This window comes from Poecilia reticulata, chromosome 18 (assembly GCF_904066995.2).
Source record: "Poecilia reticulata chromosome 18, P_reticulata-male-v2, whole genome shotgun sequence".
NCBI classification, from domain to species: Eukaryota; Metazoa; Chordata; class Actinopteri; order Cyprinodontiformes; family Poeciliidae; genus Poecilia; species Poecilia reticulata.
The window spans coordinates 6,236,719-6,263,170 of record NC_088847.1 but is presented as its reverse complement, the minus strand read 5'-3'; the positions used below and the strand labels follow the sequence as shown (position 1 = coordinate 6,263,170).

General features: G+C 41.3%; 1 protein-coding gene across 3 annotated transcripts in view; it reads left to right on the top strand.

The window, feature by feature from the left end:
* arhgef40 (Rho guanine nucleotide exchange factor (GEF) 40) overlaps positions 1–26,452 on the top strand; it is a 47,644-nt gene that overhangs the window by 12,273 nt on the left and 8,919 nt on the right. For 2 of the 3 annotated variants that reach the window (XM_008422585.2, XM_008422583.3), the window contains exons 4-24: positions 2,990–3,275; positions 4,143–5,277; positions 5,443–5,678; positions 5,775–5,966; positions 6,081–6,195; positions 6,855–6,948; positions 7,080–7,166; positions 8,488–8,604; positions 9,029–9,127; positions 9,214–9,365; positions 11,071–11,209; positions 12,169–12,288; positions 12,692–12,883; positions 13,734–14,249; positions 15,505–15,884; positions 16,251–16,500; positions 17,322–17,411; positions 19,523–19,729; positions 23,285–23,464; positions 23,557–23,737; positions 25,018–25,128. In XM_008422585.2, coding sequence (XP_008420807.1) covers positions 2,990–3,275; positions 4,143–5,277; positions 5,443–5,678; positions 5,775–5,966; positions 6,081–6,195; positions 6,855–6,948; positions 7,080–7,166; positions 8,488–8,604; positions 9,029–9,127; positions 9,214–9,365; positions 11,071–11,209; positions 12,169–12,288; positions 12,692–12,883; positions 13,734–14,249; positions 15,505–15,884; positions 16,251–16,500; positions 17,322–17,411; positions 19,523–19,729; positions 23,285–23,464; positions 23,557–23,737; positions 25,018–25,128 — 4,879 coding nt within the window. The remainder of the gene's footprint in view (positions 1–2,989; positions 3,276–4,142; positions 5,278–5,442; positions 5,679–5,774; positions 5,967–6,080; positions 6,196–6,854; positions 6,949–7,079; positions 7,167–8,487; positions 8,605–9,028; positions 9,128–9,213; positions 9,366–11,070; positions 11,210–12,168; positions 12,289–12,691; positions 12,884–13,733; positions 14,250–15,504; positions 15,885–16,250; positions 16,501–17,321; positions 17,412–19,522; positions 19,730–23,284; positions 23,465–23,556; positions 23,738–25,017; positions 25,129–26,452) is intronic. The other variant, XM_008422584.3, reaches the window with a different exon arrangement.

Genomic DNA, 26,452 nt, shown 5'->3' with positions numbered 1-26,452 from the left:
TATTTTGAGAAATGGCCGTCTCAATTCTTATCAAAACTAAAGTTTTTGGGTAAAATTAAAATAATTTTGATTCTAAGTCTGCCAGGAGTATGAATCCATCTAAGTCTAACCAAACCTATTACCAGAAATATCTTCTAATTTCCTTGTGTTTAGACCAAAGTTATACTATTTGTAGTAATTTGAGACAAAGTACACTTCCTAAGCCAGAAAAATCTCTAAAAGCAATTATAAGCATTAGCCGTTGACATGCCGTTTGCAAGTATTTTCAGTCTAACACATGCTTGACCATGTCACTAGCCAAACAATTTTTCACCATCCCAAATTTGCATCCAAACAAATCCAACAAACAAAGTGAAAGCTAAGTAACAATACTTTTTGGAATACAAAGCATTGTGTTCCAATACAGGAGAGTCTATACCTGTATTTTCATGTAGAAAACCAAAACAGATTACCTTCTTCTTTGGTCTTATTTTTATGTAATTGACTGCAGTACAGCGCCACATACAGGCCAGTGTTAGTTACTATAAATTTGGATCATGTTTTGTGGTTTTGCAAGAATGAGAACTTTTGAAGAACTTTTTTTGTGAGGACAAGACCGTAAGAAAATGTTTTAAATTCGCCGATTAAGATGTTTCACACAGAAAAGATAGAAATGACCAACATGCAGAAAAATGAAGCATAAGGGTGATATTTTGCTTTTTAATTCAACACTTCAATTGACCCCTGGCCTTTAACCCTATAAGTAAAACACTATGTTAAAGACAACCATTTGCGAAATTTGTCTAAATCGAGCAAATTCGGGATTGCACTAGCCAAACAAATGAAAAGCACTACATGCTCAAGCAAAACTCTGACTCTTAAACTTAGCAGCTCTTTCATTTTACTTTGTGAGACACTCAAAGGCAAAACAACTGATGGGCTCCAGTTCAAGGGTTCGTGCCTCAGCTTTCTCGCATTTCTCCGTAGAGTTTTCCTCTCTAGACTCTCGGTAATATACACGTCCGCATGCAGGGGCTGTGAGTGAGCGATGTTTTCATTGTCGCTGAGTGGAGTTGCCTGGGATGGGAGTCAGACTCTGAGTCATGACAATAATTCCTTCCATATGTGATTGGGTTACTGCTGTGAGAGAAGGAGGAACTCGCAGAGCGGCGGTGGGGCTTTGGACGAGAGAATGGAGAGAATGAACATGACCTTCATTCACTACGCCTGTGTTGAGTGGTTGAAAAAAATGGGGGAAGATGTATTTTGCAGACCATAGTGGGGTGATTGAGAAATTTTGTAAAGTGGGCTGGTGGCAGCGGGGGGTGGAGAAGGCGCAGACACAGGCGTACATTGAGTGAAAAGTGGGTGGAGAGGAGAGGACCGCAGGACACAGAAAGTTTCAGAATGTGGACTTGTTTATTACGCTAATGCCCAACTCTGAAATACATTAGCCTTTTACTTGCCTGAAGCTTGCCCTGAGCTGGAAAAAAGACTCAGAAAGAGACAAAAGAAAGGCATAAGAGGAAGAAATTAAATAAAGGGCAGCGAGGTAAAAGTAGGAAACATGGAGGAGAGGTGGAGGAAAGAATTTAATGTGATCACGTCTCGTGTGTCTGGAGGGAAGGGAGCCGCACCGGGTCAGTGTTTTAGACGTGACTGAGAATAGCAAAGCTGAGTCCAGGCTTCACGAGCTGAGATCTAGATCAGACACATCATTCATTGAGCTAGAGTTAATGCTTTCATTAGGGAGCATTACTGTAATAGATCAATCCAGTAATGGCAGTGGAAGGCCTCTGCAGGCCTCCATTCTTTACCCAAATTCTTAAAGAGTTTCCAGGTAAAGAGTCTTTTTTTACCCTAATTGAGTGAAACAAATGTTCTTCTCTCATACTGCTTTGTCTACTCGTATTGTCCTCCTATAAGCCAGGGCGCTTTGTGTTGAGTTGGTCACCTGTAGCTTATTGTCTGACTCACAGTTCTCCACAGTTCTCCCCATTATCTCAATTCATCAAAGCAGTTGTACAAATCGGAAAGGTCACATGAGTCATATGTTTTTCTTTGGTACAAACATTAGGCCAGTTGATCAACCCTGTTACTGTCCAGTGCAGGATAGGTTCTAGAAATTCAGTTTGTCAGAGTGGCTAAGTTGAAGCAAAGCAGGTAGAAACTCACCCCTGCCTCTCATGAGATGGGAGTCTAAGATTGTGGCAGAGGGATAAAGCAGCTTGTATCAATCTGGTATTTAGAGGTTACTTTCCAGAACTTTCATGGAACTTATTAAGTTTTGTCTATGAGCTTTATCTGTACTTTCCAGACACGACTGGGTTCTTTTTCTGATATTTTTCCTAAAACTTACATGTTACTTTCCTGGAAACTGAAACTTTTATTTACCATACTTGTTACTTTTCTGGAAAAATTGAAATACTTTCCTCAAACTTTTTAAAGTATTATTACGGGGTTGTTTCCCAAAACTTAATGAGTACTATTCTGGAATTTACTGGGTATATTCAGGCTGTTTTATAATGTCATTTTAAATTTGGTATTTTCTCAGTACTTAAAAGTTTCTGGAACTAACAAAGTATTTTCATGGACTTTTCCTGGAATGTTTGGGCACCTTTGTTGAACTTGCTGAATACTTTCAGGAACCAGGCTGTATTGTGAGCTGATTAAAAAGTTATGTTTTCCTTTGAATTAAAAGCTGCTCTTTTATAGAACACACTGATTACTTTCCTGAAACATACTCGTTGTCAATCCAGAGCTCACCGATTACTTTCCTGAAAAGTACCCGGTAAAATTTGGTAAAAATTTGTAACATTTTACCAGGTAAAATTTGGACGTTATGTAGTTTTCATAACTTCCAAGAATGTTTATGAAAATAACCATTATGTTTCAGACTTACAGACTGTATTAATGAATAAATGACTCTGATGATGTTCAAATTAAATATACATTTTGTAAATAATTTTTTTTTGTCTCTCGCTAATCTATGTACCCTATTATTTCCCAGTCTCAGTATTTGGGATGCTTGTTCCTTCACTCTGGCTGGCCCCTCTGCCTGGGAGAGAAAGTGGTCGTTCAGCTCTCCACCTTGGACTGGAGGCTCCTGCGCAGTAATGACTTCTACCTGCAGGTGGTGCCCTTTTCTACTCGCTGCCCACGACTGGCCCTGAAATGTCTGGCACCCGGAGGTCGCACTGTGCAAGAAATCTTGGTGCCCGAGTCACAGCATCCCCTGGTGTTCACCTCTGAGTGGCTCCACAGTATCAACAAAGAACGGGGTCACAAGAGAGAAGGTAAACTTCCTCTATCTGTCTGACTGACATAGTTAATTAAAAGAGGAAGCAACACTCAGCTACAAAGCTATTTTTCCCTTTTGATTTTCATGTTTTGAGATCGTTAAATACAGAGTTTAGCATTTTGTTGATATTCAGCATTTCAAAATCCAGTTATGCTTTTTCTTTTAAAGAGAAGAAAATCATTTTCGAGGCAACGCATCTGCGAGTTGAGCCGTTTTGAAGATTGTGCTCACAAAATTATACTTAATAAGCCATGAAACAAATGATAATTGTATAAGTGAGTCTGCAGAACTGAGCCTGATCGTTCACAACAGCATGGAAGCCAGTTATTATCCAGGTCACAGTCGTTCTCCATCTTAAGTGGACATGCATCCATTGAGCCAAGGATTGGAAAACACTTATCCCTTTGGCTTTGTTTGAAGTGACTGTGAACTTCCTGAAAGAGAAATTTTGCAACCTATAGCAGCCAAAACACTTCAACATTGATCATACTCTAGCAGGCCTAGAAATAACAAAAGAGCCTTTATAAGAGAAGCCTTGACAATAAAAACATGACTGTTTGTTGTGACAGTTTATGACCTATGAATAAACCAAACAACCAACTAAACCAGTCAATCAATGTTAAAGTTTGTTTGGAATAAATTATTCAGGCTTGTAATTTAGATTTTCTGTGTAAACATTAAGCAATGACTAAGCTAATCTGAAGTTTATCTGAAGTAATATTTACATTTCTCCAGCTCATTTTTTTACCTCCTGGAATCTAAAAATATAGAATCAGATTAGGTTGCTTCTTAGCATAACTGTAAACTACTTTTTTAAATTAAATATTTGTTTGAACTCCATCCTTTGCCATCTTTTGCTTAGTTGGAGGGGGACTCGACACCTGTCTGGTCAGCACATGCGATGGTGTGGTAAGAGTGCCGTGGAAGGAAATAGTCTACCCAAAGTTCCTCCATGACCCTTCTGAGGAGCTTGGCCTGGGTTCCAAGCGCCTTTCCAGTGAGGGGGGCAGCAGCCTCGGAGGGTGGGGTGGCTCCTCCTCAGGAGACATGGACTCCTGGTCCTGGGACGATGAAGACGATGACAGTCTACCACCAAATTGCATGGAGTCTGACCCTGCCATCAGACGGCGGCGCAGTGAAGACGGCCTTGGGCGGACTGCGAGGCAGCCTCAGATGGATGGGGATTATGTGGAGCTTTTGGAGCCCAGAGGAGGACCTGATGGAGGGGTTGATACCAAGCAGAGGTACTTGGAGATGCATGGGATTTGTAAGACCAGAACTTTGCCCTTATGCAGGAGAGGTAAGGCCATCAAACTTCGCAAAGGAAAAGCATGGGGTTATGCAAAACCTGAAAGATCGGGAAGCTTTCGGGGTGCCTATAGTACCAAAGAGAAGGAGGCAAATCCAAAGGATGACTTGCTACCAGCAAAGCCTCCAACAACGGTTTCAGGATCTGCCAGAGTAAGACAGTCTTACTCCTCCTCTGCTCATGACTCAGATGAAGGAGATAAAACAAGCAGGGACAACAATAGCTTGGAAAGCTGCGGCCCTTATTTTGATGTTCCACTAAAAGAAAGGAGACCTGGTGTGGGCAAGGAAAGAGACAGCAACGGGTTCCCACAACCATCCCAAGATGGACACCAAAATAAAGACTCCCAGAGAAGCGACAGCTTAATAACAAACGAAATCTACGACTTAAGCCATAAAAGTGGCCATGACGTTGAGGGCCAATCGGATCATGGCTCACATTCAGACTCTGTGTTTGAGGATGCAGATAAACCACTGAGTGGAGACAACGATGCTGTTACGCCAACATCGGACGCACCAGAGAAGCTATTTACTGGAGTCTCTGAAAGCAAAGATACAGCCAACGTTCAGTCTAAGACGAGGAACTCATCAAACCCGAAGATTCCAGATGAAAGGGCTGAAGGGCAGACAGAGGACAGAGTGTGTCCCAGAGGAAAAGAAGTTAAAACAGCCGGATTCAGAGCTCCACGGTATGGAAATGTTAAATTTTTCTTACGATTACATACTTTCCTTATTCGAACACATGCGTATTACACTGAATTGGATGGCACAAAGAAACCTCCAACTAATGAAAAAATGATACTCTATCCCCTCTACTGTAACCTCAGTAAGATCTTCCTGTGCTTTGTGTTTAGGAGGAAACGGAAGGGAAAGGGCGGCAAAGGAAAGGCTAGGTCTGGTGGCAAAAACCAAAAAGGCACAAAACTACAGGGTAAAAGTCCTCTACCAAGTCCTACAGCCCACTCTGCAACTACAAAGCTGCTAATCCCAGAAGAAAAGAAGGCAGAGGAAACAGAAAAGATTGACAAACCTGATGGAGTGCCCACAATTGACACTAAAGGGAAGAAAAACACAAGGAAAGGCAGTGGAGGTGGGTGGAAAAACCTATTCAGCCGCAGCAATATTTTATTTTTTTTAGTCCCCCTGGTATTCCTGTAGTGCTATTTCTGTTTTTTCCATCTTCCAGCTGAGACAGAAGATGGATCGTCGCCTGTGTGCAATGGTCAGTCAAGCACATCTTCATTTAACCACTTGACTGTGGAGGCTGGATCACCGGAGACGTGTCCTGACCAGATAAATGGTGTTACCTCTAAAGAGCCGGCGCTTTTAAGGGAACTGGATACAGAATTACTTCAGTCAGGGAAGCTGCAGCTGACAGGTGACCTCCTTTCATTCAGTCCTTCCTGTTTATTCTGCATTTCTTCCAAACAAGCCTGTCACATAGAGACAGGGTAGCAGTTTACCTTTAATTACAGACACCTCATTTCTACAGGTACAGTGGACAGATTGGGGCGAGCTCTGGTTTTCACAGATGCAGGTGCTTCTGAGGAGGGGTTCTGCTCGGAGGAGGTGGCACGGGTTCTTTCCTGTTACCACCGGATCACTCGGTGAGCTTGTGTGTGTCCACTAAATATTGTTCTGATTCTGGCACATGATCTTCTTATTTCACAATGTTTCTCTGTATAACAACAGCAACAACATACTCCACCTCTACTGACAATGCTGGTAAAGATGTAAAAAGCCAGAAAATAATCTTTGATTGCAATAGGACAAGGTCACCCTAAGCATTCGTCACACAACGTCTGCAATAAAAAATATTTGAAACCCATGCATGTTTTTTAGTTTTTAAAGGTAGAGTGTTGAGGAACGTTTAATTACCAACATTTCTCTTAGGGGAAAAAACGAGAGAAGATTTTGAATTGCGCAGTCCAGCGGGGATCGCTGTATTGCGCACGGATTAAAAAACTCGTGGGGTCTAAATGACCCCGTCTCTTAAGAGGGTTTAAGCTCACAGGTGTGCAGGATATCAAGAGCTTGATTTGTGATTCGGGGCCTGTCTTTGCGAGTTTAAGGTGAGGACTGTTTGTGAAAGAGGCCATTGATGCTTTAACAGGTACTTATTTGTCTTAAGCTTTTTACACGACTCATATTAAACACATACTTTCCGATTTACAAACTTTTCTGACCACTGTGACTCTTTGAAAACACTTTTTCTTTAAAAACTGTTTTAATCTTACATTCACCTTTGTTTATCATCCCCCATCAGGCCCGAAGCCAAAGAAAAGGGACTAACTGTGCTAATAGACAGCAGATGCTCCAAACCATCTAGTCTTTGCCTTTCTGCTCTTAAACGGTTCCAGGTGAGGCGAAGGAAAAACAAAGGAGTTGTTAAGACAAATGTGCCAATTTTCTTTTTTTTTGCTTGTGTGCTTTAATTATCCTACAGAAGGGTTGGTAGCACAAACACATGTGTTTTCTGTGTGTGTTCCAGGTCTTGGTTCCTGGCGGTCTAGGGTCCGTGTTGGTCCTGGTGGAGGAGCAGCAGGAGTCCCTTTCCTTAGCTCTAGATGGGACAGAGGTGACAATATCTAGGAATATATCGCTATTTCACACAAATGTGAAAACATTTAGAGTATTTAAAAATGGCTAAACTCATGTAAATGTTGGTCCGGATTACTATCTGCTAGGGTTCCAAAATTCAGAGGATTTATTGAGTTTTCTACAAACTCACTGCAACATGATGTCTTTCTACTCCAGGGAAGGGAACTATTACTAACTATATTTCTTATCCTAAGAGTAACTTTAAAAGAAAATGTAATTAAGTGTACTTCTAAATGTCACAGTCTGACCTGCATCAGACGGCAGTCTAAACTCCCCAAGTCTGAAAAATCAGTGAGTAGTTCTTACTTTAAAGTTGAGCAAATGGCCATTTCCAAAACTGTTCATGCAAGTTTTATTTTGAAAAGACGTGGAGGCCCATGGCCTCTTACAAATAATGTTTAATATGAAAGATGATGCATTATGGGCTGGGCCAGACTTTAAAAAGGCCTCTCTGGGGTGGAAGCTCAGAGCACTGAGTTTCGGGGGCGGCAACTTTCTGTTTCTTTTTTTTTAATGAATTTATGTTTTGCTAACAATGTTGTTATTTTAATACAGTTGGATTTTAATTAATATAAACAATAACTAAGTAAGCCAGGCAAGTCCAACATAAGATGTAAGCATATCCCATACGGCCTCGGGTTTTTGGTGTATTTCAGTGATTTTGCTGTTTTCACCATCTGGCAGTAGACATTTTAAATGGATGTGTAAGCCTACCTAACCTACCAGAAAATTTTTATTTAATCTGAACCCAGCAGTTATTAACTCATACATTCAAATTTATTTGTTATTTCACCACATTAGACTTGTTCAGACAGTTGCACATAAGCTACTGCTTCTTTGTAACTAAACAACAGAACCCTGTTTCCAAAAAAAAAATCTCTTTAACATAACTATAAACAGACTTTCTATTCTGATTTCTTCTAGTTATATTATGTTGGATTCCATTTGCCTTGGAATAAATTCACTTTGTGCTTAAGCCTTGGGGTGCATTCTGCACATTTACACATTGCAAGTTCCTCTATGAATCAAGTCAGAACTTGCATCTGTCAGCTCACATGTTTTTCATGCACACTTGCAGAGCAAATTTCTTTGTGACATGTGGTTTGCATTACGGCTTGGCAGCACCAAACCTTTGGTTGTTAAAGGAAAATCCCGCCCAAATGATGTTAAAACTGTTAGGAGAGAAGAGTTCTCCTGGATTTTCACCTGGTTTTTCGGCGCTTGTGATACTATTTGCCAGACTTTCTCATCCTGTCCTGGTGCTAATCTTTTATTGCATCTTTACATTCTCTCCTCAGATCCACATAGTGCTCAGTACAGGAGTCCTTCAGCAATACGTAGACAGTCAGCAGCTTCCAAAACAGCTGGACGGAGACTTCAGTCACACTCACTCAGACTGGCTGACATTCAGACTGGTAAAAATCCTGCTTTGCTTTGTTTTGGTGACATTTGTTCCGTTCAGAGGATTAGGGCCACTGAAAAAAATAAAATCAATTCTGACTTTTTTTCCTCAGAATTCTGATTTTGATCAGTTTAGTGATTATTTTCCATATAATGACAACACAACTGACATACACCTAAAGTGTTTTATTTGGATTTTGATGTAGATTGGCACAGTATCAAAAATTTCGCGTTAAAGTCAGAATCTTATAATTTATTTCCGTACATTCTTGATTAAATCTGGTGGGATAGTTTCCCCAAAAACATTGTTTGTAGTTTTCATTCCTCCAGTTTATGTGAAGCCAATGATCACAAAAATGCAGAAGGCTAGCTAAAGGCAGGAAAAGGAAAGCTTCAACCAAACCTTCACATTTGCTTTACTCATCTGCCCCCCAACAGAGGTTGGAGAAACTGACAGAGCGTTGTGAGAGCGCCCTCTCTCTGCTTGGAGAAGCCCTGCAGTCCTTGGAGACGGAGGAGATGCCGAATGACATCAAGGTTGACTGCGGTTACTACATCATCACATGCTTTGTCTCGTTTGTCGGAAAGAGGTCTGAAAATGTTGAAACAATGATCTCGTCCAGGCTGTCCCTCAGAGCATTGACAAACACAGGCAGCTCATGGCGAGTGTGCTGGCTGACCAACGCTTAACTGAACTGCAGCAGAGGGGCGGAGCCTGGTTAGCAGGACTGACTAACTGTTCATCCGGACTGGCGCAGTGGTCACCTGACTGCAGGTACCACACACCTGAGTTCACCTGGAGCTTCATATTAAATCATTTTTGTTATGCGACACCCACAAATTTTACTGTTTCATTGGAATTTTGTGTGATAGACTGAAGACAAAGTATGAAAAAATAGTGAAGTGGAATTAAACTAATACTGAAATGTTCACACATTCATCTGTAGTTCAGATGGATGTTCTCTAAAACGTTCAGCGGGTTTTATGGGATTATGACATATTCCCATAAAATTAATCCCATAATATATATATATATATATATATATATATATATGACATAATCCCATAATCCCATAAAACCCATAAAACCCGCTGAACGTTTTAGTTGCTTCATGACTAGGGTGTGAATACTTTTACTTGAGGCACATAATTTACTTTTGTGCCAATAGAACATCTGGCCTTTTTGTTTTGGGTATGTACTGCAGGTTTTTGTCCCTCTTATCAGACATGGCACCCGGTTTTTTTGGCTATCTTTACATCTTGTCAAGTCTTTGACCATATATCATTACAGACTACGCATTGAAAACCAGGCAGATAACAAACTGAGCTTTGTTTGTTAGTGTTGGCATTGCCACTCAGCTGATGATGCATCCTCCTACGACATTCTGAAAGTAGTTAGTGGTTCAGCCGCAACACACCCTACCCCCACGTACCGTTCATATAGCAAGAGTTTATAGGGAACTACTTCAAACTGAAACTGGTTGTATATGCCATTAGTACGACTGCAGGAATGTAAAAAACTGTTTCCTCTTATATGTTTCTTCTCTTTTGAAACCTAAATATTTTAGATTTTTAAAACAAGAAAAACGAATAAAGTTATCAAAACCAACCTGAAGAGGTATTTACCCTCTACTGTAAAATCAAGAATTATGTGCTTAACCACAAGTTTGACTCCTTTAGTCAAAAACAGGCCTAATTCAGGTTTTGGAATTGCCTAGTCAAAGTCTAGACTTAAATCCAATTGAGATGTTGTGGTGTGACCTTAAACAAACAAAGCTCTCAGATGTGGTAAAAAACAAAAACAATTCTGCTAGGAAGAGCGGGCTGACATGCCTCCACAGTGATGGCAAAGACTCAGATAGTTGGTTCAAATAGTTTTTTCTCTCTAAAAGATCAAATAATCAATTAAAAACTTTTTTATGTTCGTTTTCTCAAGATGTCCTGGTCTGGTATTAATGTCTGAATGAAAATTTGAAACATTTAGGTTTCACAAAAAGAGCAGTCAGGGGAAACAAATCTATATTCACATCAAAGCAAACAGTCTTCTAGTTTGTTGTGGATACAGAAGATGAAACATGTTGTTCAGTCATCGGGTCTAAAACAGTTGCCTGAATGTGTCATGTTGGGGGGTTTTTTTGTCACAGAAGCAAAATATTCCTACCTGCTGCAGTTTGCTTTCTTTGTTAAAATGCTCCACTCAGGGTTAAGATTTTTAATCAGGCTGATAATTAGACAAAACAACAAGACTTTTTTGATTACAGCAAAGTCATGACATACAACCGCTGTAATTGGGCCACCTCTGTGACTCGTTTGGTCTTAAATGACATGAATGGCTCCTGTTAGAAATATTGTTTGGTTGAGCTAAGTTGGGTTTAAACACCACTCTCTGGTAAATTCAGAAAAGTTGTGAGAAATACAAACCAGATGGAAATAACCGTAATTTTTTGAATGAAAAACAGAAACATTCTGGTCCTCTACAGGGCTGCTCTCAATGCTACTTCGCAACTCTACGACGGCGTGGACGATGCCCTCCATCGGCTCGTCCAGGTTTCCAACCGGCGAGGTCGTGACCTGGAAGCACTGGGACGACTGGCAGGAATGGTGGACAAACTGGAAAAGGTGTATGAGGTTTTACTTATTTAACGTTTTTTTTTTTTTTAACGATTTATAAAAAAACAATCATTTGAAAGGTTAACGTTAGCCTGGTAAAATCCAGCCTCTAGTTCTGTGCTTTGCTTCGTACAGAGGGTCTGAGCCCTCAACAAACAATTGATAGCTGGAGGCATGAAATCTGTTAAGGTTTTAAACTTTACCTAATTGCTTAAGTTTGATCCAATCCCTAAAATTTGGCCTAGTCACTAACATTTGGACCAATCGCTAACGTTTGGCCCAATCGCTAATTTTTTGCCATGACATATGTAATGTCTCTCAGTAATAGGAAATTGCCTGCACTGTAAATAACCATCCCCCTGTGCAAAGAAAGAAATGCAGAGCCAACAAATGTTTCTTCAATATTTGGAAGTATGGCAGCGGAGGAAGTGAATGTATGACTTCCTCCGCTGCCATTGCTAAAACTACAGGCAGGTAGTCTAAAATTCTAAAACAGCACAGAAAATCAATGTCACAACTTCTTCTGTTCAATGATTGGACCGGCGTAAATTCTACCGGAGGGATCCAAGCCAATGGGAGAAATCTTCAGACTGAGCAATGAAGGGAGATGAGAATTTAGAGGAACTGCATATAGGCAATGATCAGGATAGGAAAACTTTTGTCCTCAATTTTTTACATCTACTTACAGGGGGTTTGTACTACTGTTCATCCTTGTTGTTACTTCCCTTTTTCGTGCTCAAAATGGACTTGGTGGAAACTCCTAGACTCACTTCTTCTTCTCACGTTTTTTTTCTCACTTCCTGTCCACATCACAGCCAGACAAAACACCAGTAGCAACAGCCTCAGATTTCCTCGTCTTCATTCCCTCTCTTCTGCCGTCTTCTTCTGTGACTTCATGTTGCGTAGTAACTCATGCCCCCTCCACCACTAACCTTCCCTTCCTGTCTCTGTCGACCTTTGACCCACAGTGTGACAAGGAGATTGAGCAAGTGCAGTCCCAGCTGGAGGAATACAAGGACCCTCCTCTGTCTCTCAGCAGGCTGTCGCTGAAGCAGCAGAAGTTCAGAACGTTCAGAGAAACGGCCAACGTGAGTGACTCACAAAAACGCACTTTTATTAGTGCAACGGCAGCAGTTTCACGCAAAAAAAGGAAATGTAATCAAAAATCATCAGACGTCATAAGAGCTCATAGTGGGAATTAGATCCAGTCTGCTGATCTGAGGGTGTCTGTCTGTGGAAAATTTAATCCACAGAGATGCCACAAGCCACAAGGCTTTATGGGATTTATTGCTAACAGCCCAAAAGCAGACGTCTAAGGACGTCCATCCACCCATTTAATTCTAACAATGGTCATAATGTTTTGACTGATTTGTGTCTAACAAAATAACCAGTCTTTGAAAAGGGTTTGAAAAATGATCAAATGAATCATAAAGAACCTGTTATCAATGTAGAATTGAACTGAACTGAACTCAATATCTCGTCCTCCTTCAGGAGCTGCACAGCGACACTCTGTCGGTGCTCAGCGATCTGGAGGGCTGGTGCGAGCTGAACTGGGCCGGCCTCAGCGACATCCAGATCCGTCTCCCCCCAGTGAGGGAGAAGCTGAGAGACATGTCCCACTGTCTGTCCGACTGCTGGACCACTCTGGACAACACCCAGAGGCTGCTGTCCACACTGACAGAGGTAACACGGCGCAGGGCGACGCTGAGGCATCAATGTCTTCCCCTTTCTAACTCTGCTTTCAATCAATCATTCCAGTTTTAACAATTACAAAGTTTCAAAGAAAACACCATACAGTCAGCAATTGATAAACATTACATTTTGATGAGTGCCATCACCAAAATCAGACACATCAAATGTCTTGGTCAATGTTTCATTTGTTATGGTTCAAAATCAACTCTAGTCTAGATTTAAAGGCACTCAGTGTTTCAGTTGTTTTGCAGTTTTCTGGAAGTTTGTTCCAGATTTGTGGTGCGTAGAAGCTGAATGCTGCTTCTCCATGTTTGGTTCTGGTTTTGGTTCTGGTTCTGGTTCTGGGGATGCAGAGCAGAACCAGAACCAGAACCTGAGGGGTCTGGAAGGTTGATACAACAACAGCAGATCTTTAATGTATTGTGGTGCTTATCCGTTCAGTGATTTATAAACTAACAGCAGTATTTTAAAGCTTATTCTCTGAGCTACAGGGACTTTAAAACTGGTGTTATGTGCTCCATCTTCTGGGTTTTAGTGAGAACACGAGCAGCGGCATTTTGGATCAGCTGCAGCTGTTTGATTTACTGGACAGACCTGTGAAGACACTGTTCTAGAAATCAATGTGACTTAAGATAAACACATGGATGAGTTTCTCTAGATCTTGTTGAGACATTAGTCCTCTAATCCTGGAAATGTTCTTCAGGTGATGGAAGGTCGACTTTGTAACCGACTTTATATGACTTTGAAGGTTCAGGTCACTACTCCCAGGTTTCAGACCTGGCTGCTACTTAAACAATGAAACTGGATTTAATTTAACTGAACTGTACTTCCTTGTATTCAGGCGACCCAGTGGTGCGATGCGGTCTCCTCCACCCCTTCCTCCCCCACCGCCTCCTCTTCCACCTGCCCGCTGGCGTCCCTTCCTCCGATCCCCCCGTCTCGCTTCCAGGACGCACGGTCCTTAGCCATGGAGCTGGGAGGCGGGGCCCTCCTGGACCTCTGGACCCAGACAGTGGAGCGCTACCAGCGGACCGTGGCGCAGGTCAAACCTCGTTTCCTCCACTCCGAGCGGACACAGAGCCACGGCCAGGGGAAGGCCAAGACGCCATCCAGCAGCACCTTCTGGGACCTGGTGGGGCCCGACGGGGAGGGCGACTGGGGGCTCGGAGGAGGGGATGGGGGCCTGCAGTCCTGGGGGTCCCTGGCGTCGCTGTTCAGGCCTCAGACATGCTCCACGCTGAAGATAGGAGAGGACAAAGGGAACCGAAGGGACGGGTCAGCGGGGAATGGAGGTGGAGCGGGAGGAGCCGGTGGAGGGAAGTTCCTGCAGAACCTTCTGAATCCTGGGAAGAAAAGTGTGAGTTGGTTTCTGTTTGTCCTCATTACATCATATCTGTTCTGTCTTCTTCTTAAGTGTACCAAGATATTTGGACTAGAAACTGGATAAAACATACGTGGCGTGATTTCATGTTTTTGCAGTGCTCATGTGACAGACCAGCACACATCATTGCATAACTGTTGTTCAAACCAAATGATACTTGATCATCAACATTTATTTCATGAAAATCTAAAAAAACTGAGCATTAGTATTCACTCCCTTGAGGAGTAAATGGCTTCTAGAGCAGCAATAGGTGAACCTTCAGCCCAGTCTCAGGTTTTCGAGACTGGGGTTTCGCAGGTTTTCTCTTAAGATTTAGTTCCATCCTTCTCCCTATGCTCATCCCGACTGAAGAAGAGGCCCCCACACCATAATGCTGCCACCAACAATGATTCTTAGTGGAGACGTGTCAGTGGCGATGTGCAGTGTTACTTTCCCACCTCCCACAACACTTTACATAAAGACCAAAACATTCCATTCTGGGTTCATCTGACCAGAACACATTTTTCATGTGTTTACTGCCCCCTACAGGACTTTTAGCAACCAGCAAATGGGACTTCCTATGAGTTCAACACCTTTCTTCTTAACTAAAGACTCCACAGGTTGCTCCCTGATCTGCATGAGAAAGAAATGCAGGCCACACTTTTCAGATATATACGTGATTGGGTGCAATCAAGGTCAAGTCTCTTCAGGTTATTTACACATTCTGAAAATGTAGATTCTAAGCTTTCCAATTTTGACTAACACATGGAAATCTAAAAAGAAATGAGGCAGATATGGCTATTTGAACATCAGCACTCAGGAGACCAAATTTCAAAGACAACTTCTCTTAAAGTTTAAAAAGAATTCTTCCCTAAAACTGTTCAGGAACAGATTCTAAAAGTCTGGATTATCGACTTTAAACAAAGTCAATTTTGACTTTGTTTAAAGTCAAAAAAAGAAATGAAGAAGATATGGCCATTTATAAATGTTGGCGCTCAGGAAACCAGATATCTGAGACAACAGGCATCAACGTTTCAAAAGAACTCTCAATCAAAACTGAGGAGCAACCTGGGATTGTTAGCAAAGGCTGCTCATTTACATTTACATCACTATACATCACATTATCTCCTTCTATCACATGGAATACCACTAGATTGCATCTTTGCTGTTGTAATGTGACCAGAAGTGGAAAAATTCAAGGGGTACCAATAATAATAGCTGTTAACAAATTTCCATGTAAATGATCTTCCAGCCCCCAGAGGCCCCGCTCCCTCCCAAGCCTCCCAGAAAGCGCCACCCCAGCTTTGACCTCCAGGCTCTCCTGGCCCCCCGCAAAGGCACCGCCACCCCCAAGCCGGAGTCCCCCGTCGGCGGGGCAAGCCGCTCCTCACCCATGTCTTGGCTGGGGCGAAAGAACATGGCGGACCCCGTCATCGCCACCAGCATGGCGGCAGCTATTCCCGGGTGGGGCGTCGGAGTAGCAGGTGGAGTTGGAGGTGGTGTGCTGATCCGAGGTGTAGAGGTCAGCAGCAAAGAAGTTGTGGATCACACAGGGTCGCCGCGGCAACATGTCCTGCTCGGAAGAACGGAGAGGGACATGGGGACAGACAGGACCGGGTCAACTGCACAGAGGTGCGTTGGATTTTACTCTCATTTTCCTATAAATTGTCTTTGAGGATGTGGAAGTTTAGCTGAGTGCACGCTTGGCCTAAAATTCCCAAGTCCAACCCACTGAATAAATTAGATTAAGCGGGGCTGAGATGAAAAAGAAAATGCATGCATCATTTTGGGGGGGGATCAATCAGCGTGCAATCTGTGATCATTTTTTCATCATCGTCTCTTTGATCTCCATCCACTGCCTGCTGCTACGGCTTCCCTCCAATATCTCTGCTTTTTCTTTCATGTTTGTTTCTCATTTGAAAAAAAAAACTATTTACTTTCTCATTCGCATTAACCGATTCTTGTTCCCATCGCTTTTCCCCCCCATTTGTCCCGCAGTAAACTGTACCTGCTCTGGTGCAGGATGCTGAGCTCGGAGCGGCAGTACGTCGCCGTCCTGAAGGGAGTTGAAGAGACCTACCTGCCCCTGCTGGAGCTCTCCGACACCCCGGCCTCCATCAGGGGGAAGGGAGACACGCTCTTCCCCAACTGGGGCAGCCTCACTGCCTTTCACTCGCGGGACCTGCTCCCTGCCATGGAGGGCGCTCTTGTGCAGAGTTTGTTGCAACAGGACTGCTTCAGCAAATATGTAAGTCCCAATATCTGCTGGGAAGGTACAGCAAGTGACCTTACTGCCACTATCTATGTTTCAAAGTCTAGCTATTAGAAATTCACAAGCTTTGGTAAAAGGATAATTAAAGCTTTTTTTTTTTTTTTTTTTAATGGCCATATTGAAAAAACCCACACCCTTATGAAGCTTATATTGTAAAAACAAAAAGACGTTAAACCCTCCAGCAGCCTTAGCATGACGGTCAGGGGGGTGCGGCAAATGTCATGGTTGGACAGCGAGGAAATGAGGGTGTTGTCTGTCAGACCGTCAGTTCCCGAAACCACACATACACAAAAACGTTGTTAAAGCAACCCTGCCGGAAAAGCTTGTGAGGTTCAAATTAACATAATTTATTAGGACTGTTTTTTTTTTTTGTTTTTTTTTACATACAGAGCAAATTTTACACAAAACATGGTTCAAACCTCTTTTTTTAAATTGTATTTTCACTAAATAAAATAAAGGCCCATCTGAAGTCTGCCTCATCTAAATATTTATGACAATCAAGTTGATGTAAACACAAGTGGTCCAGAAATCTTAAAAATACAGAAAGCCCCTCGATTTAGCAACAAAATGTGAGCTTTATATCAGAGATTAATTTCAGTTGAGTTGTCTTTAAGTACTCACCATTCCATCTGAAATGGTTCTGCAAAACATCAATAAAAATGTAAATTAAATTCAAATAACAAACGGTATATTATTCAATTTAAACTTTATATTTTACTTTGTGCTTATTTAAATGACAGCTAACATAAAAACACACTGTAATGTTTTATTTCCCCCTCTCCTCCATGCTTCCAAAGCGGGAGGAATTTCTCCAGTATTCCCACTACATCCGCTCTAAACCAGAAATGGATTCTCCTCTGGTCACACAGGCAGCTGACTTCTTTAAGGTAAGAACCAACAATTGTTTCCTGGTCATTTCAACATTTGAATACAAAAGGCAGGTTCTACTCACATAGATTTATTATCAAGACATTCATAATTTGCTCCAGTGCCTCCCCGCCCCCCAACATACAGTCAACTCATAAATTTAAAAAAAAAAAAATCATAATTTAAGCTAAAGAAAATGGAACAACTTTGGGCCAAAAATGAACTAAAACATGTTTTCAGAATAAAATAAAAAAAAAAACAAAACAAGAATATCAGTCCAAGTATTTTTTGTGCTCAAGCACAAACCAATCAAAGTAGCTTTATATGTCAGTGGCAGCAATTAAGCTGTATACAGTGATGCTAATTATACGTTCAATATAAGACCGGAAAAGCCAATTAAAGGCAGATTATAGAGAAAGTAATTTGAGCATCCAAGCTACAATTAGCTAAAACTAATCCATCAACAGCATGATGAGATTACCACCAAGACTTTACACGAAGAGATCAAAGCGCCGGAGATCTCGAAGGGAGTCCTGGAAAGTGAGGCCGACCACCAGCAGGTGGCAGCGTGCGCTCGTGATGGCACAACCTGCCTCTGTTACAGCAGCTTGAACACATGGTAGATAATGGGAATGGGCAGGTTTATGGTTATGGTAATGGCTGTGGAACGGCATGCTGGCTGATGGTGATCATTTAATGGGAGTGAAAACAGGAGCAGCAAGGCTTTCAACTTGTTCATGGTTTTTTTTTGTTGTTGTTGTGGGAGGTTCAGGATGAAAAGGGATTTCCAAATTAAACTCCAAGACTAGTTCTTTTTGAATAGCTTTAGCTGAAAACTGCAAAATCCAAAAATCGTTTATTGTTTTTTTTTTGTATTTTTAATATTCTGCATTCTAAACATAATATAGCATCCAGAAAAAAAAAAAGTTAAGCTTTTTTCAACTTAGTTGAATTTGTCATGGCAACACGAATGTCCATACAGCCCCATTATTATACTATCAGTTTATATCTAGTAGGAGGCTTGATGTTAGAAACTTAAAAAATAAACTCACTTCCTAATGTCTTTCATTTTAGGTTTGGAGAAATAAAAAGGACACCTTACTAGAGCATCGAGCTAACTTTAGCTAATCAGAGCAAAGTTGATTTCCCCTGTTTCAAACATTTTGTCACAACTCATTCAAATACTCTTTAAAAATAAACTTTATATCACCACACATTTTGTACCAAACAGATATTTACATTGATGTCTATGGATTTCCACACTGAACATGTTGATTTATTTCAATTAACCAAACCGTAAAGTAATTTTTTTTAAAAATCATAAAATAATGAAAAAAACAAAAACAAAATTGAAACACCATTGGTGATGAAGTGCAAACTAACTTAACCCTAAGTTTAGCTGAGAGTTAGCATGTCTACTTCAAAATAGTTTAATTTCTATAGGTTTATAAAATAGTGTTGCCATAAGCTGCTATGATGTTTTATAAGCTTAGAGTTGACTACAAATTATTAACTGAGTAGCTTTTAGCTTAATACTCCAGAGAAAATTAAGGGGCTTCCAGGTTCTCAAAGGATTTAACTCCTGCTGTTCCTGCATTTAGCATAATAGTAAAAAGTTTGGACACCACTGTCTTAGAGGCTGGTAACATTATCCTCCAGACCGAGCTACTTTTACTAAATGAAGACCCCATTATGTTACCCAATACAGAGAAAACATGAACTGCTTCTTACCTTCCAGCAGAAACTAGCTTCAGAAATAATAAACTACCCCTTTAAGTTCTACGATTTGCATGATTGGACCTTCATGAATTGCATTTTTGAGTGTTTGCCAATCAGACTGACCTCTGGGAAAGTTTTAGGCTACAACTCAAACTCTTTAAATCGTTCCTTGAAAAGTCCCTGAGGAGTTTCTGTTGGGCAGCTTCAGACATTTCACTGTGTCAGCGGATACGGTTGCCACGGAGAGATGTCTGATCCGCAGCAGTTTTTTGAGTTGGTCTTAGAGAGTGACACCCACACATTAGACAGTTTTTCTGATGTGAACCCAAAGCAGAGTTAGAGGTGGCATTTATTCATGTTTCTACATTTCTGCTCTTGTCACCCCCCCCCCCCTCCCAACCCCCATCCAAAGTCCAAACTCCCCCAGGCGTCCCCCGTCTCCCCTCTGTCTTTCCCTTACTGCCTGCAGGCTCCCATTCAGAGGCTGGAGCAGTACTGCGAGGCCCTGGAGGAGCTGGGGGGTTTAAATCTGGCCTCAGACTCCGCCCTCTCCGTCCTGAGACACGCCCAGCGGCACGGCGAGGACCTCAGGGCCAGTGACCTCATCGTCGGCTGTCCGGTGAGAGCGCCTGTCCCACATTTTATCACAGTCTGCAACTGTCAAGTCCCACTTTCTTTTCTTAGATGGGAAAAACCTAAATAATTTTGATGAGGTCAGGCTGGGGGGAAGGGAGGGGAATCTTTTCACTTCAGTTTTTATCCATTTTCATTCAGCAATTAATAGAGATTCAAGTAGGCATTAGTTCACAATGTTTAAATATTGTTTTAAAAATAAGCATGCATACCCTAACTTCAAAATAGTATCACATTACAACTAAGAACTGCATCATATTGTGTCAACATTTTTATGTGACACAAAGAACCACATAACTGGACATTTGGAAGGAAACCGATATTGGTTCACTATTTTTACAAAGAAAAACTTGAAATCCGTAAATATTTGAGACCGCCTATAAGAACGCCAATTTTAAAACTTCAAACACATTAGCAATACTTAATATGCATTATTACATATTGCATATTCCTTATTTCTGTTCCTGGGTGTACAGCCAATCAGCACCAAGGACAGATAAAAGCACTCCTGGATTGGCTGCTTTACAAATGTCAGCCAATAGCTTGTCAAGTAGTGTTCCAGCTAATATTTCAGCTTCCCAAGTTACACTTTCTTTCAAATATTTTAGATATACTCTGCAAACAAATCTGGGAACAAACTGGTTTTCTGAAAATAATTTGGATTCACAGAAAAATCTGCAAATACTGTTCCATACGGGTGGGCAGATCGATCCAAAAATATCCATATTATCAATACCAAGTCGATATCAGTATCGATCAATCGACACTAGTCTGATTCCATCTAGTAATTTCAACTCAACTTCACCTCAGGAAAGATTTTTTGTTTTGCTCTCAAATTATATATTTTTTTAGTTTTTTCTGGGAAAAAATGCAAAGAATTTCTTTGTGTTTCTGTCGTTCCTGTTTATCATGTTATTAGTATTTTGGAGACACATATAAACTTTTTCCAGATTCTCTCCCAAGATTTGACAAAGTAATTCAAAAGAAAAACTACAAAAACAACCAAAAGCTCTGAAGTTTATTGACATATCAAACTTAACAAAAAACTATCTGTATTGATATCGGTCATACTTGCCCTGCATGTACTTGGTATCGGATGAGAATAGATGGAGGGTTCACTGTAATGTGTTCTGTCTATACTCACATAAAATCCCAGGACAAAATACATTGAAATTTGTGGTTGTAACATAATAAATAACCTGTAAATATTCAATACTTTTTCCAAGGCAGTAGCAAAAAAACTACTGAAACTAAAGTTTAGATTGTTTCTAGATCTGAAAACTGCTGTTTAAAATGACCTGTGGTTTTTCTGGTGAAAATAGCCAAGTAAATATTCTAGAATCTTTTGAAACCTTTGCTGATCTTATCTTACAGAAAATACTCGCCCACCTTTTGACACATACAAGCTGAGGGAAAGAAAAAATAAAACAAGAAGAAAGATGTTGCTTTCCTGTTCAGACCGTGGAAATGTTTGCAGCTTGTGCAGTTATTGTGGATTTTTCTGAACATATTTAGGCTTTAGAAGAAATTCTTTGACAAAAACATCTCCTCTTGACCTTCACATTGTTAGTCCAACGCGGCGGCATCGTTCAGAGGCAGTCACGACAAGCGTTGGACTCCCACACACACACAGACACACACACAAGCAAACACAATTTATATATGAGGGGAGAGATTAGAAGTGCACAAACACTTCCACTGGAGCCTCTTCACATTGACAGCTCTCCAGGTAAAAAGTGATTACAAGTGCAGGTGTTTTTCAGTGGGCGTGTGTGTGGGTGCTCATGATGTATGTGAAGCCTCACTTATATGATGACCCTCCCCCCCTACACACACACCTCACCTATCTAGAGTTGTAAAAATAAAGCTGCATGTCAGTAAATCGCCGTAGCTCTTTAATCCGCTTCGGCGGACGAAACGTTCCAGTCGCTCTTCGCCGTTTGTTTGCGCCTGGTATCTCCTCCTGTAGGAGTGCTATGCAATTTCTGACTTTCACGAGTGTCTGTCTGCCTTTTGTTATGAGTCTCAACAGCGCCAAAAAAAAAGTCTCAGCCCCTGTAATTGAAGCGAACAATGAAGTCACATGTCTCACGAAAAGACATGACTCATTTGGCCAATTAGAGAAAAGATCCAACAGATAAGAAAAAGCGCTTGTGCGAAGGCAGCGTTTGCCTCTATAGAAAGCAGAGAAATAATAATAATACTGCTTTGTCTTTTTCATTATTGGACTGTGAACAAGGCCTATCAATCTTTACAGATGAAATGTTGTTTTTTCTTTTTTTTTTTTTGAACAACCAAATAGGAAACTGGTAGCTGGAGTGGCACTGGGTACAAGGGGCCTGGTTTGGCAGGAGAATAAAAAGACTTTTGACAGAATCAGAATCAGCTTTATTGGCCTAGATCGTGTGCACAAACAAGAAATTTGACTTTAGTTTCAAGTGCTCAGTGTGTACAGATGTTAAGTATAAATAGATCACTTTTAGGAGAAATAAAATAAAGGATAAAATGATCAATATGGGATTGCTGTCAGTGCAGATGTATTGGTTCACAGAAGAGAAGTTGACTACTCTGGTTGTCAGAGAGACGTCCTGGGGGTAGAAACTGTCTCTAAGGTGTTTTGGTTTTGCAAAATAGCACTCTGTAGTGCCAACCTGCAGGTAAACATTTTGTGTCCAGGATGTGTGGGGCCTGCAGAGGTCTCCTTTTCCTGACCTTGGACTTGTACAAGTCCTGGATGGAGGGAAGGCCAGCCCTGATGATCCTCTGCAGACCTTATTGTTTGTCGCAGATTGGACTTGTCCTGATTTGTGGCATCTAATTCTGTCTAGAGCAGCAAAATTGGCTCTTCAAAATGTGATGCTCTGCTGAAAAATCTCCAGAAAGACATGTAAAACCCTATTGGGAAAGTTATTAGTTTCTGGTATAGAGGTAGTTTTACAAAGTTTGGGTCTCAAACAGTTTACAGTCTTACTGTCCTGAAGTTTTAAAGTTCCTTCACTGGGAAGCCAGAGAAAGTTGCATGGAAAGTTTCCTTCAAGGTTTACTGAGTCAAGGGTTGGGGGTTCATTGAAGTGCCTTGCTCACCAGTGATGGTTAGATTAGTTGGGACCTAGTGTCTTGTATTCTGTCATGGAGACAGAAAACATGGGATCTTTGCTGAAAGGCAAAACTCCCATGTTACCGGTCTGCGTACATTGCGACTCTCACCTTTGGCCTTGATGGATTGATTATAACCAAAGGAATGAGATTTTGTATGCAAGAAGTTAAAAGGATTAGAGGTCAGTGAGAAAATTTGTCATCCGAAGCAAGCTCAGACTGAATCCACATTACCTAAAGGAGGAAACTGAGGTGTTTAAGATGTGTCTTTGGAGGTTTTCAAAGTTTGTCTCATTGGAATTTTAAACCCAAATGTCTTTGATAGCAATTCAGGAGAACAGAGGTTATACCGTCCCTCTAGAGACCAACCATCATTTATAGTTTAAGATTTCTTTAAAAATATATTTATATAAGCCCTGAGGCTAATGTGTTTTCCTGTTTTCAGATCTCAGTGGCAGAACGCGGTGACCTGGTGAGGCAGGGTGAGCTCACCGTGTGCGGGGGACCTCGGAGGAAGCGGGCGGGTGTCAGGAATGTCTTCCTCTACCAGCACGCCGTCATCTTCACCAAGCAGAAGAGCCCGAGTCCAGGTCGCACCATCTACAACTACAAGCACAGCATCAAGGTCAGAAGCTAGAGGCTATTTTCTTTAAATGGCAAAGTTTGGATCGATAATTCAGATACGATTTCATCTTTTTCTTCTTCTTCTTGCGACAGATGAGTGAAATGGGTCTAACTCAGAATGTCGGCGATGAAGGAGTGAAGTTTGAAGTCTGGGTCCGACAGGCACCCAGGACCAGAGACTGTATCACCCTTCAGGCCCAGGATAGAGCAGGAAGGGAGTCCTGGGCTCATGACATAGCCCATCTGCTGTGGACGCACGCCATAAACAATACAGGTACACTATAAACTTCAGTGCCAAACGCATCAATCACCAAATTCCATTGTTACAAGTCTGTCATACACTGAAAGTAGTGAAGTCAAACAAACAAGTCCAAACTGTTGTTGGACTTGTTTGTTTGTTTGTTAGTGTTAAAATACGGGAATAAATGTCTTAATATTTTAGCATTTTCACATCAACTTTCAAAATGCTATGATTGGCCTATACTAAGGTAGGCCTATGGTGTTTTTACTCCTTGCTATAATTGCGATTGGTTGACCACATAGTTATTAGCCATGTTGTTAGCCATGTCCACCACTCAATATGCTAAAGAACAAGGACACTAGCCTGCTACTGCAGTACGGGTCCTTTGATATTTAGGGAAAGAGTATTTGCTTCCTTGCAGATAACAACATTTTCTGATATACTTACATGTGACATCAATCAAGCCCCATGTGAAACTGCCCTGTTTGATAAATCATAAGTTTCCACTTCAAAAAAATAGAATGTTGTTGCAACTTGAAGTAACACTTCAAAAACACAACATTTTTCTTCAAATCAAGGCCTATTGTCTTGCTTTTTGAGCTTCTTTAGCATTATTGCAAAAGTATAAAATCTTAAAAAGTATTTACATTTGAAGAATAAAATAGTTGGAACTACAGCAAAAAAAAAAAAAAGACAACATTGAATGTCAAATACAGTGGGGGATGTAAAACTTGGATGACACACCATATGTGACAGAACCGTGGATTTTGGATGTGGTGAAGCTAAATAGAGTCACTGACCAAAAGGAAACTGTTAGAAAATGTAAATGTGCTGAGTGAATAAAAAAACCCAAAAAACTTTAAGATGCAAATATGTTCTTTGTTTCAAAATGTGGAACAGTATTACTAGCATTTCCTAGAAGTAGAAAACATATGGAAACCAAAACAATGGTTTCAGTTTGACATTTCCCCCCCTTTGATTATGCTCAGCTTTCTAAACACATCGAGCTGCTCCATATCATGTGTTCGAGCATCGCTTCCTGCTCTTGGCTTAGATTTCAGTATCTCCCTGCAAGATGGTGCTCAGAAGCTCCTTATAAGAAGAGATTAATTCTGTTCAAATGGTAATCTTCCCTAGAAACAACGTATTGTTCTAAACAAACAAATGCAAGCAGTGAAACCAGAACATGGGATGTTCCTGAGATTTTTAACCGTGATTTGGATGACAATGCGTAGCTATTCGTAGGGGAGAAAAGATTCCTGGAAATGCTCACGGAAGTGATTTTTCGGAATATTCTTGACTGTTTCCCTCAGAGCTGTGTCTGAAGGAGTCGCTGTGCATGGGAGTTTCCAGTAAGCTTCTGCTGGACGCTACAGGAACTCCGGGATCAGAGCTGGACTCCATCTGCAGTCTCAGCGACAGAGGTAGGAGCACAGTGTCTACACCGCCAACACTTTTTCACCTTCAAACCACAAACTTCAATTTATTTTGTTGGGATTTTATGTGATCAACATGAAGCGGCAAGTTATGGTGAACAGGAAGGTAAATGATGTCATGAAACACTTAAAACTCACTTTTTTATTCGTTCAAACACCAAATATACCTCAAAGTGCATTAAGATGTACGGTGAAAACCATCTTCGCCCTACCACTCTACTGCCTTCCTTATCTCTGTTTTTGGGGGTACAGTCCAATCAGCACAAAGGAAAACGAATGGCTTTCTTTGATTGGCTGCCTTGCCAACACCAGCCGGTAGCATTAGCGCCTCGGTATTTCAGCTTCCTTTCCTTTCAGGACTGCCTGTCGAATAGTTTGGAAGAGCTCTATTAAGAACATTTTTCTACCTGCATTTTCCATGAATAATTTGTTCCAAATTTCCTTTGTATTCAAATCCTTTTACTCTGGCAGAGTTTCTCCTTCCTGCTGGTCAATGAGCCTAAACATAAAAGCAGAGCTACCATGCACTGGTTTATGTTAAGGGTGTTTTCACACCTGATAGTCCGGTAGACTCTGCCTGACTGGAGTCCATAATAGCGACATTTTCAGCTGCTGCGGTTCGCTTTCACACTGCACTTTGTGGAAAAAACCCGTTCCTCCCCTCGTCTCGTCTGGTTCTTGGTGTCACTGAACCAAGAACCACTGAAGGAAACGACACTGAAATCCTTCTTCACAAAAATGGAGTGGCGATTTTAGCGATTGAAGGATTTCTCTTTTGTCCTTGGTACAAGATCCCGCTGGCACTATACTCTCGTGTTTGTTTAGGTTATATTTACCCAGAATACCCTGCGCCATAGTCCTCTTCCTGCTTTTGGAGCGGTCTCCGGTCCGCTTGGAGTTCACATATGCATTCAAACTGCGCCAGAGTTCACTTCAACCGAACCGAGACTTCGGTCCACATCAGAGTTTGATTACGCATTCACACTTCCTCAAACAAACCAGACTATCTAGTCTGGTTTGATTAAAGCGGACTAAATAGGTCAGGTGTGAATGCACACTCTTAAAGTATGATCAAGTTATAGTCCAAACCCAAAGACTCCTGGAGCTTAATACAAATTCCTTTTCTTCTCAAATTTCTGTCACATAAACTCCCAATAAATTACACCTAATTTATTGGAATTGTATTGGGGTTTTAACACGACAATACTTGGAAAAAGTGCAAGTGACATGCACACCATTGCAAGTAACTAATGGAGTTCAAGAGTTTCTGCCTGGAATGCACTTTCACAAAGAGAGAGCGTTGGAGCATACA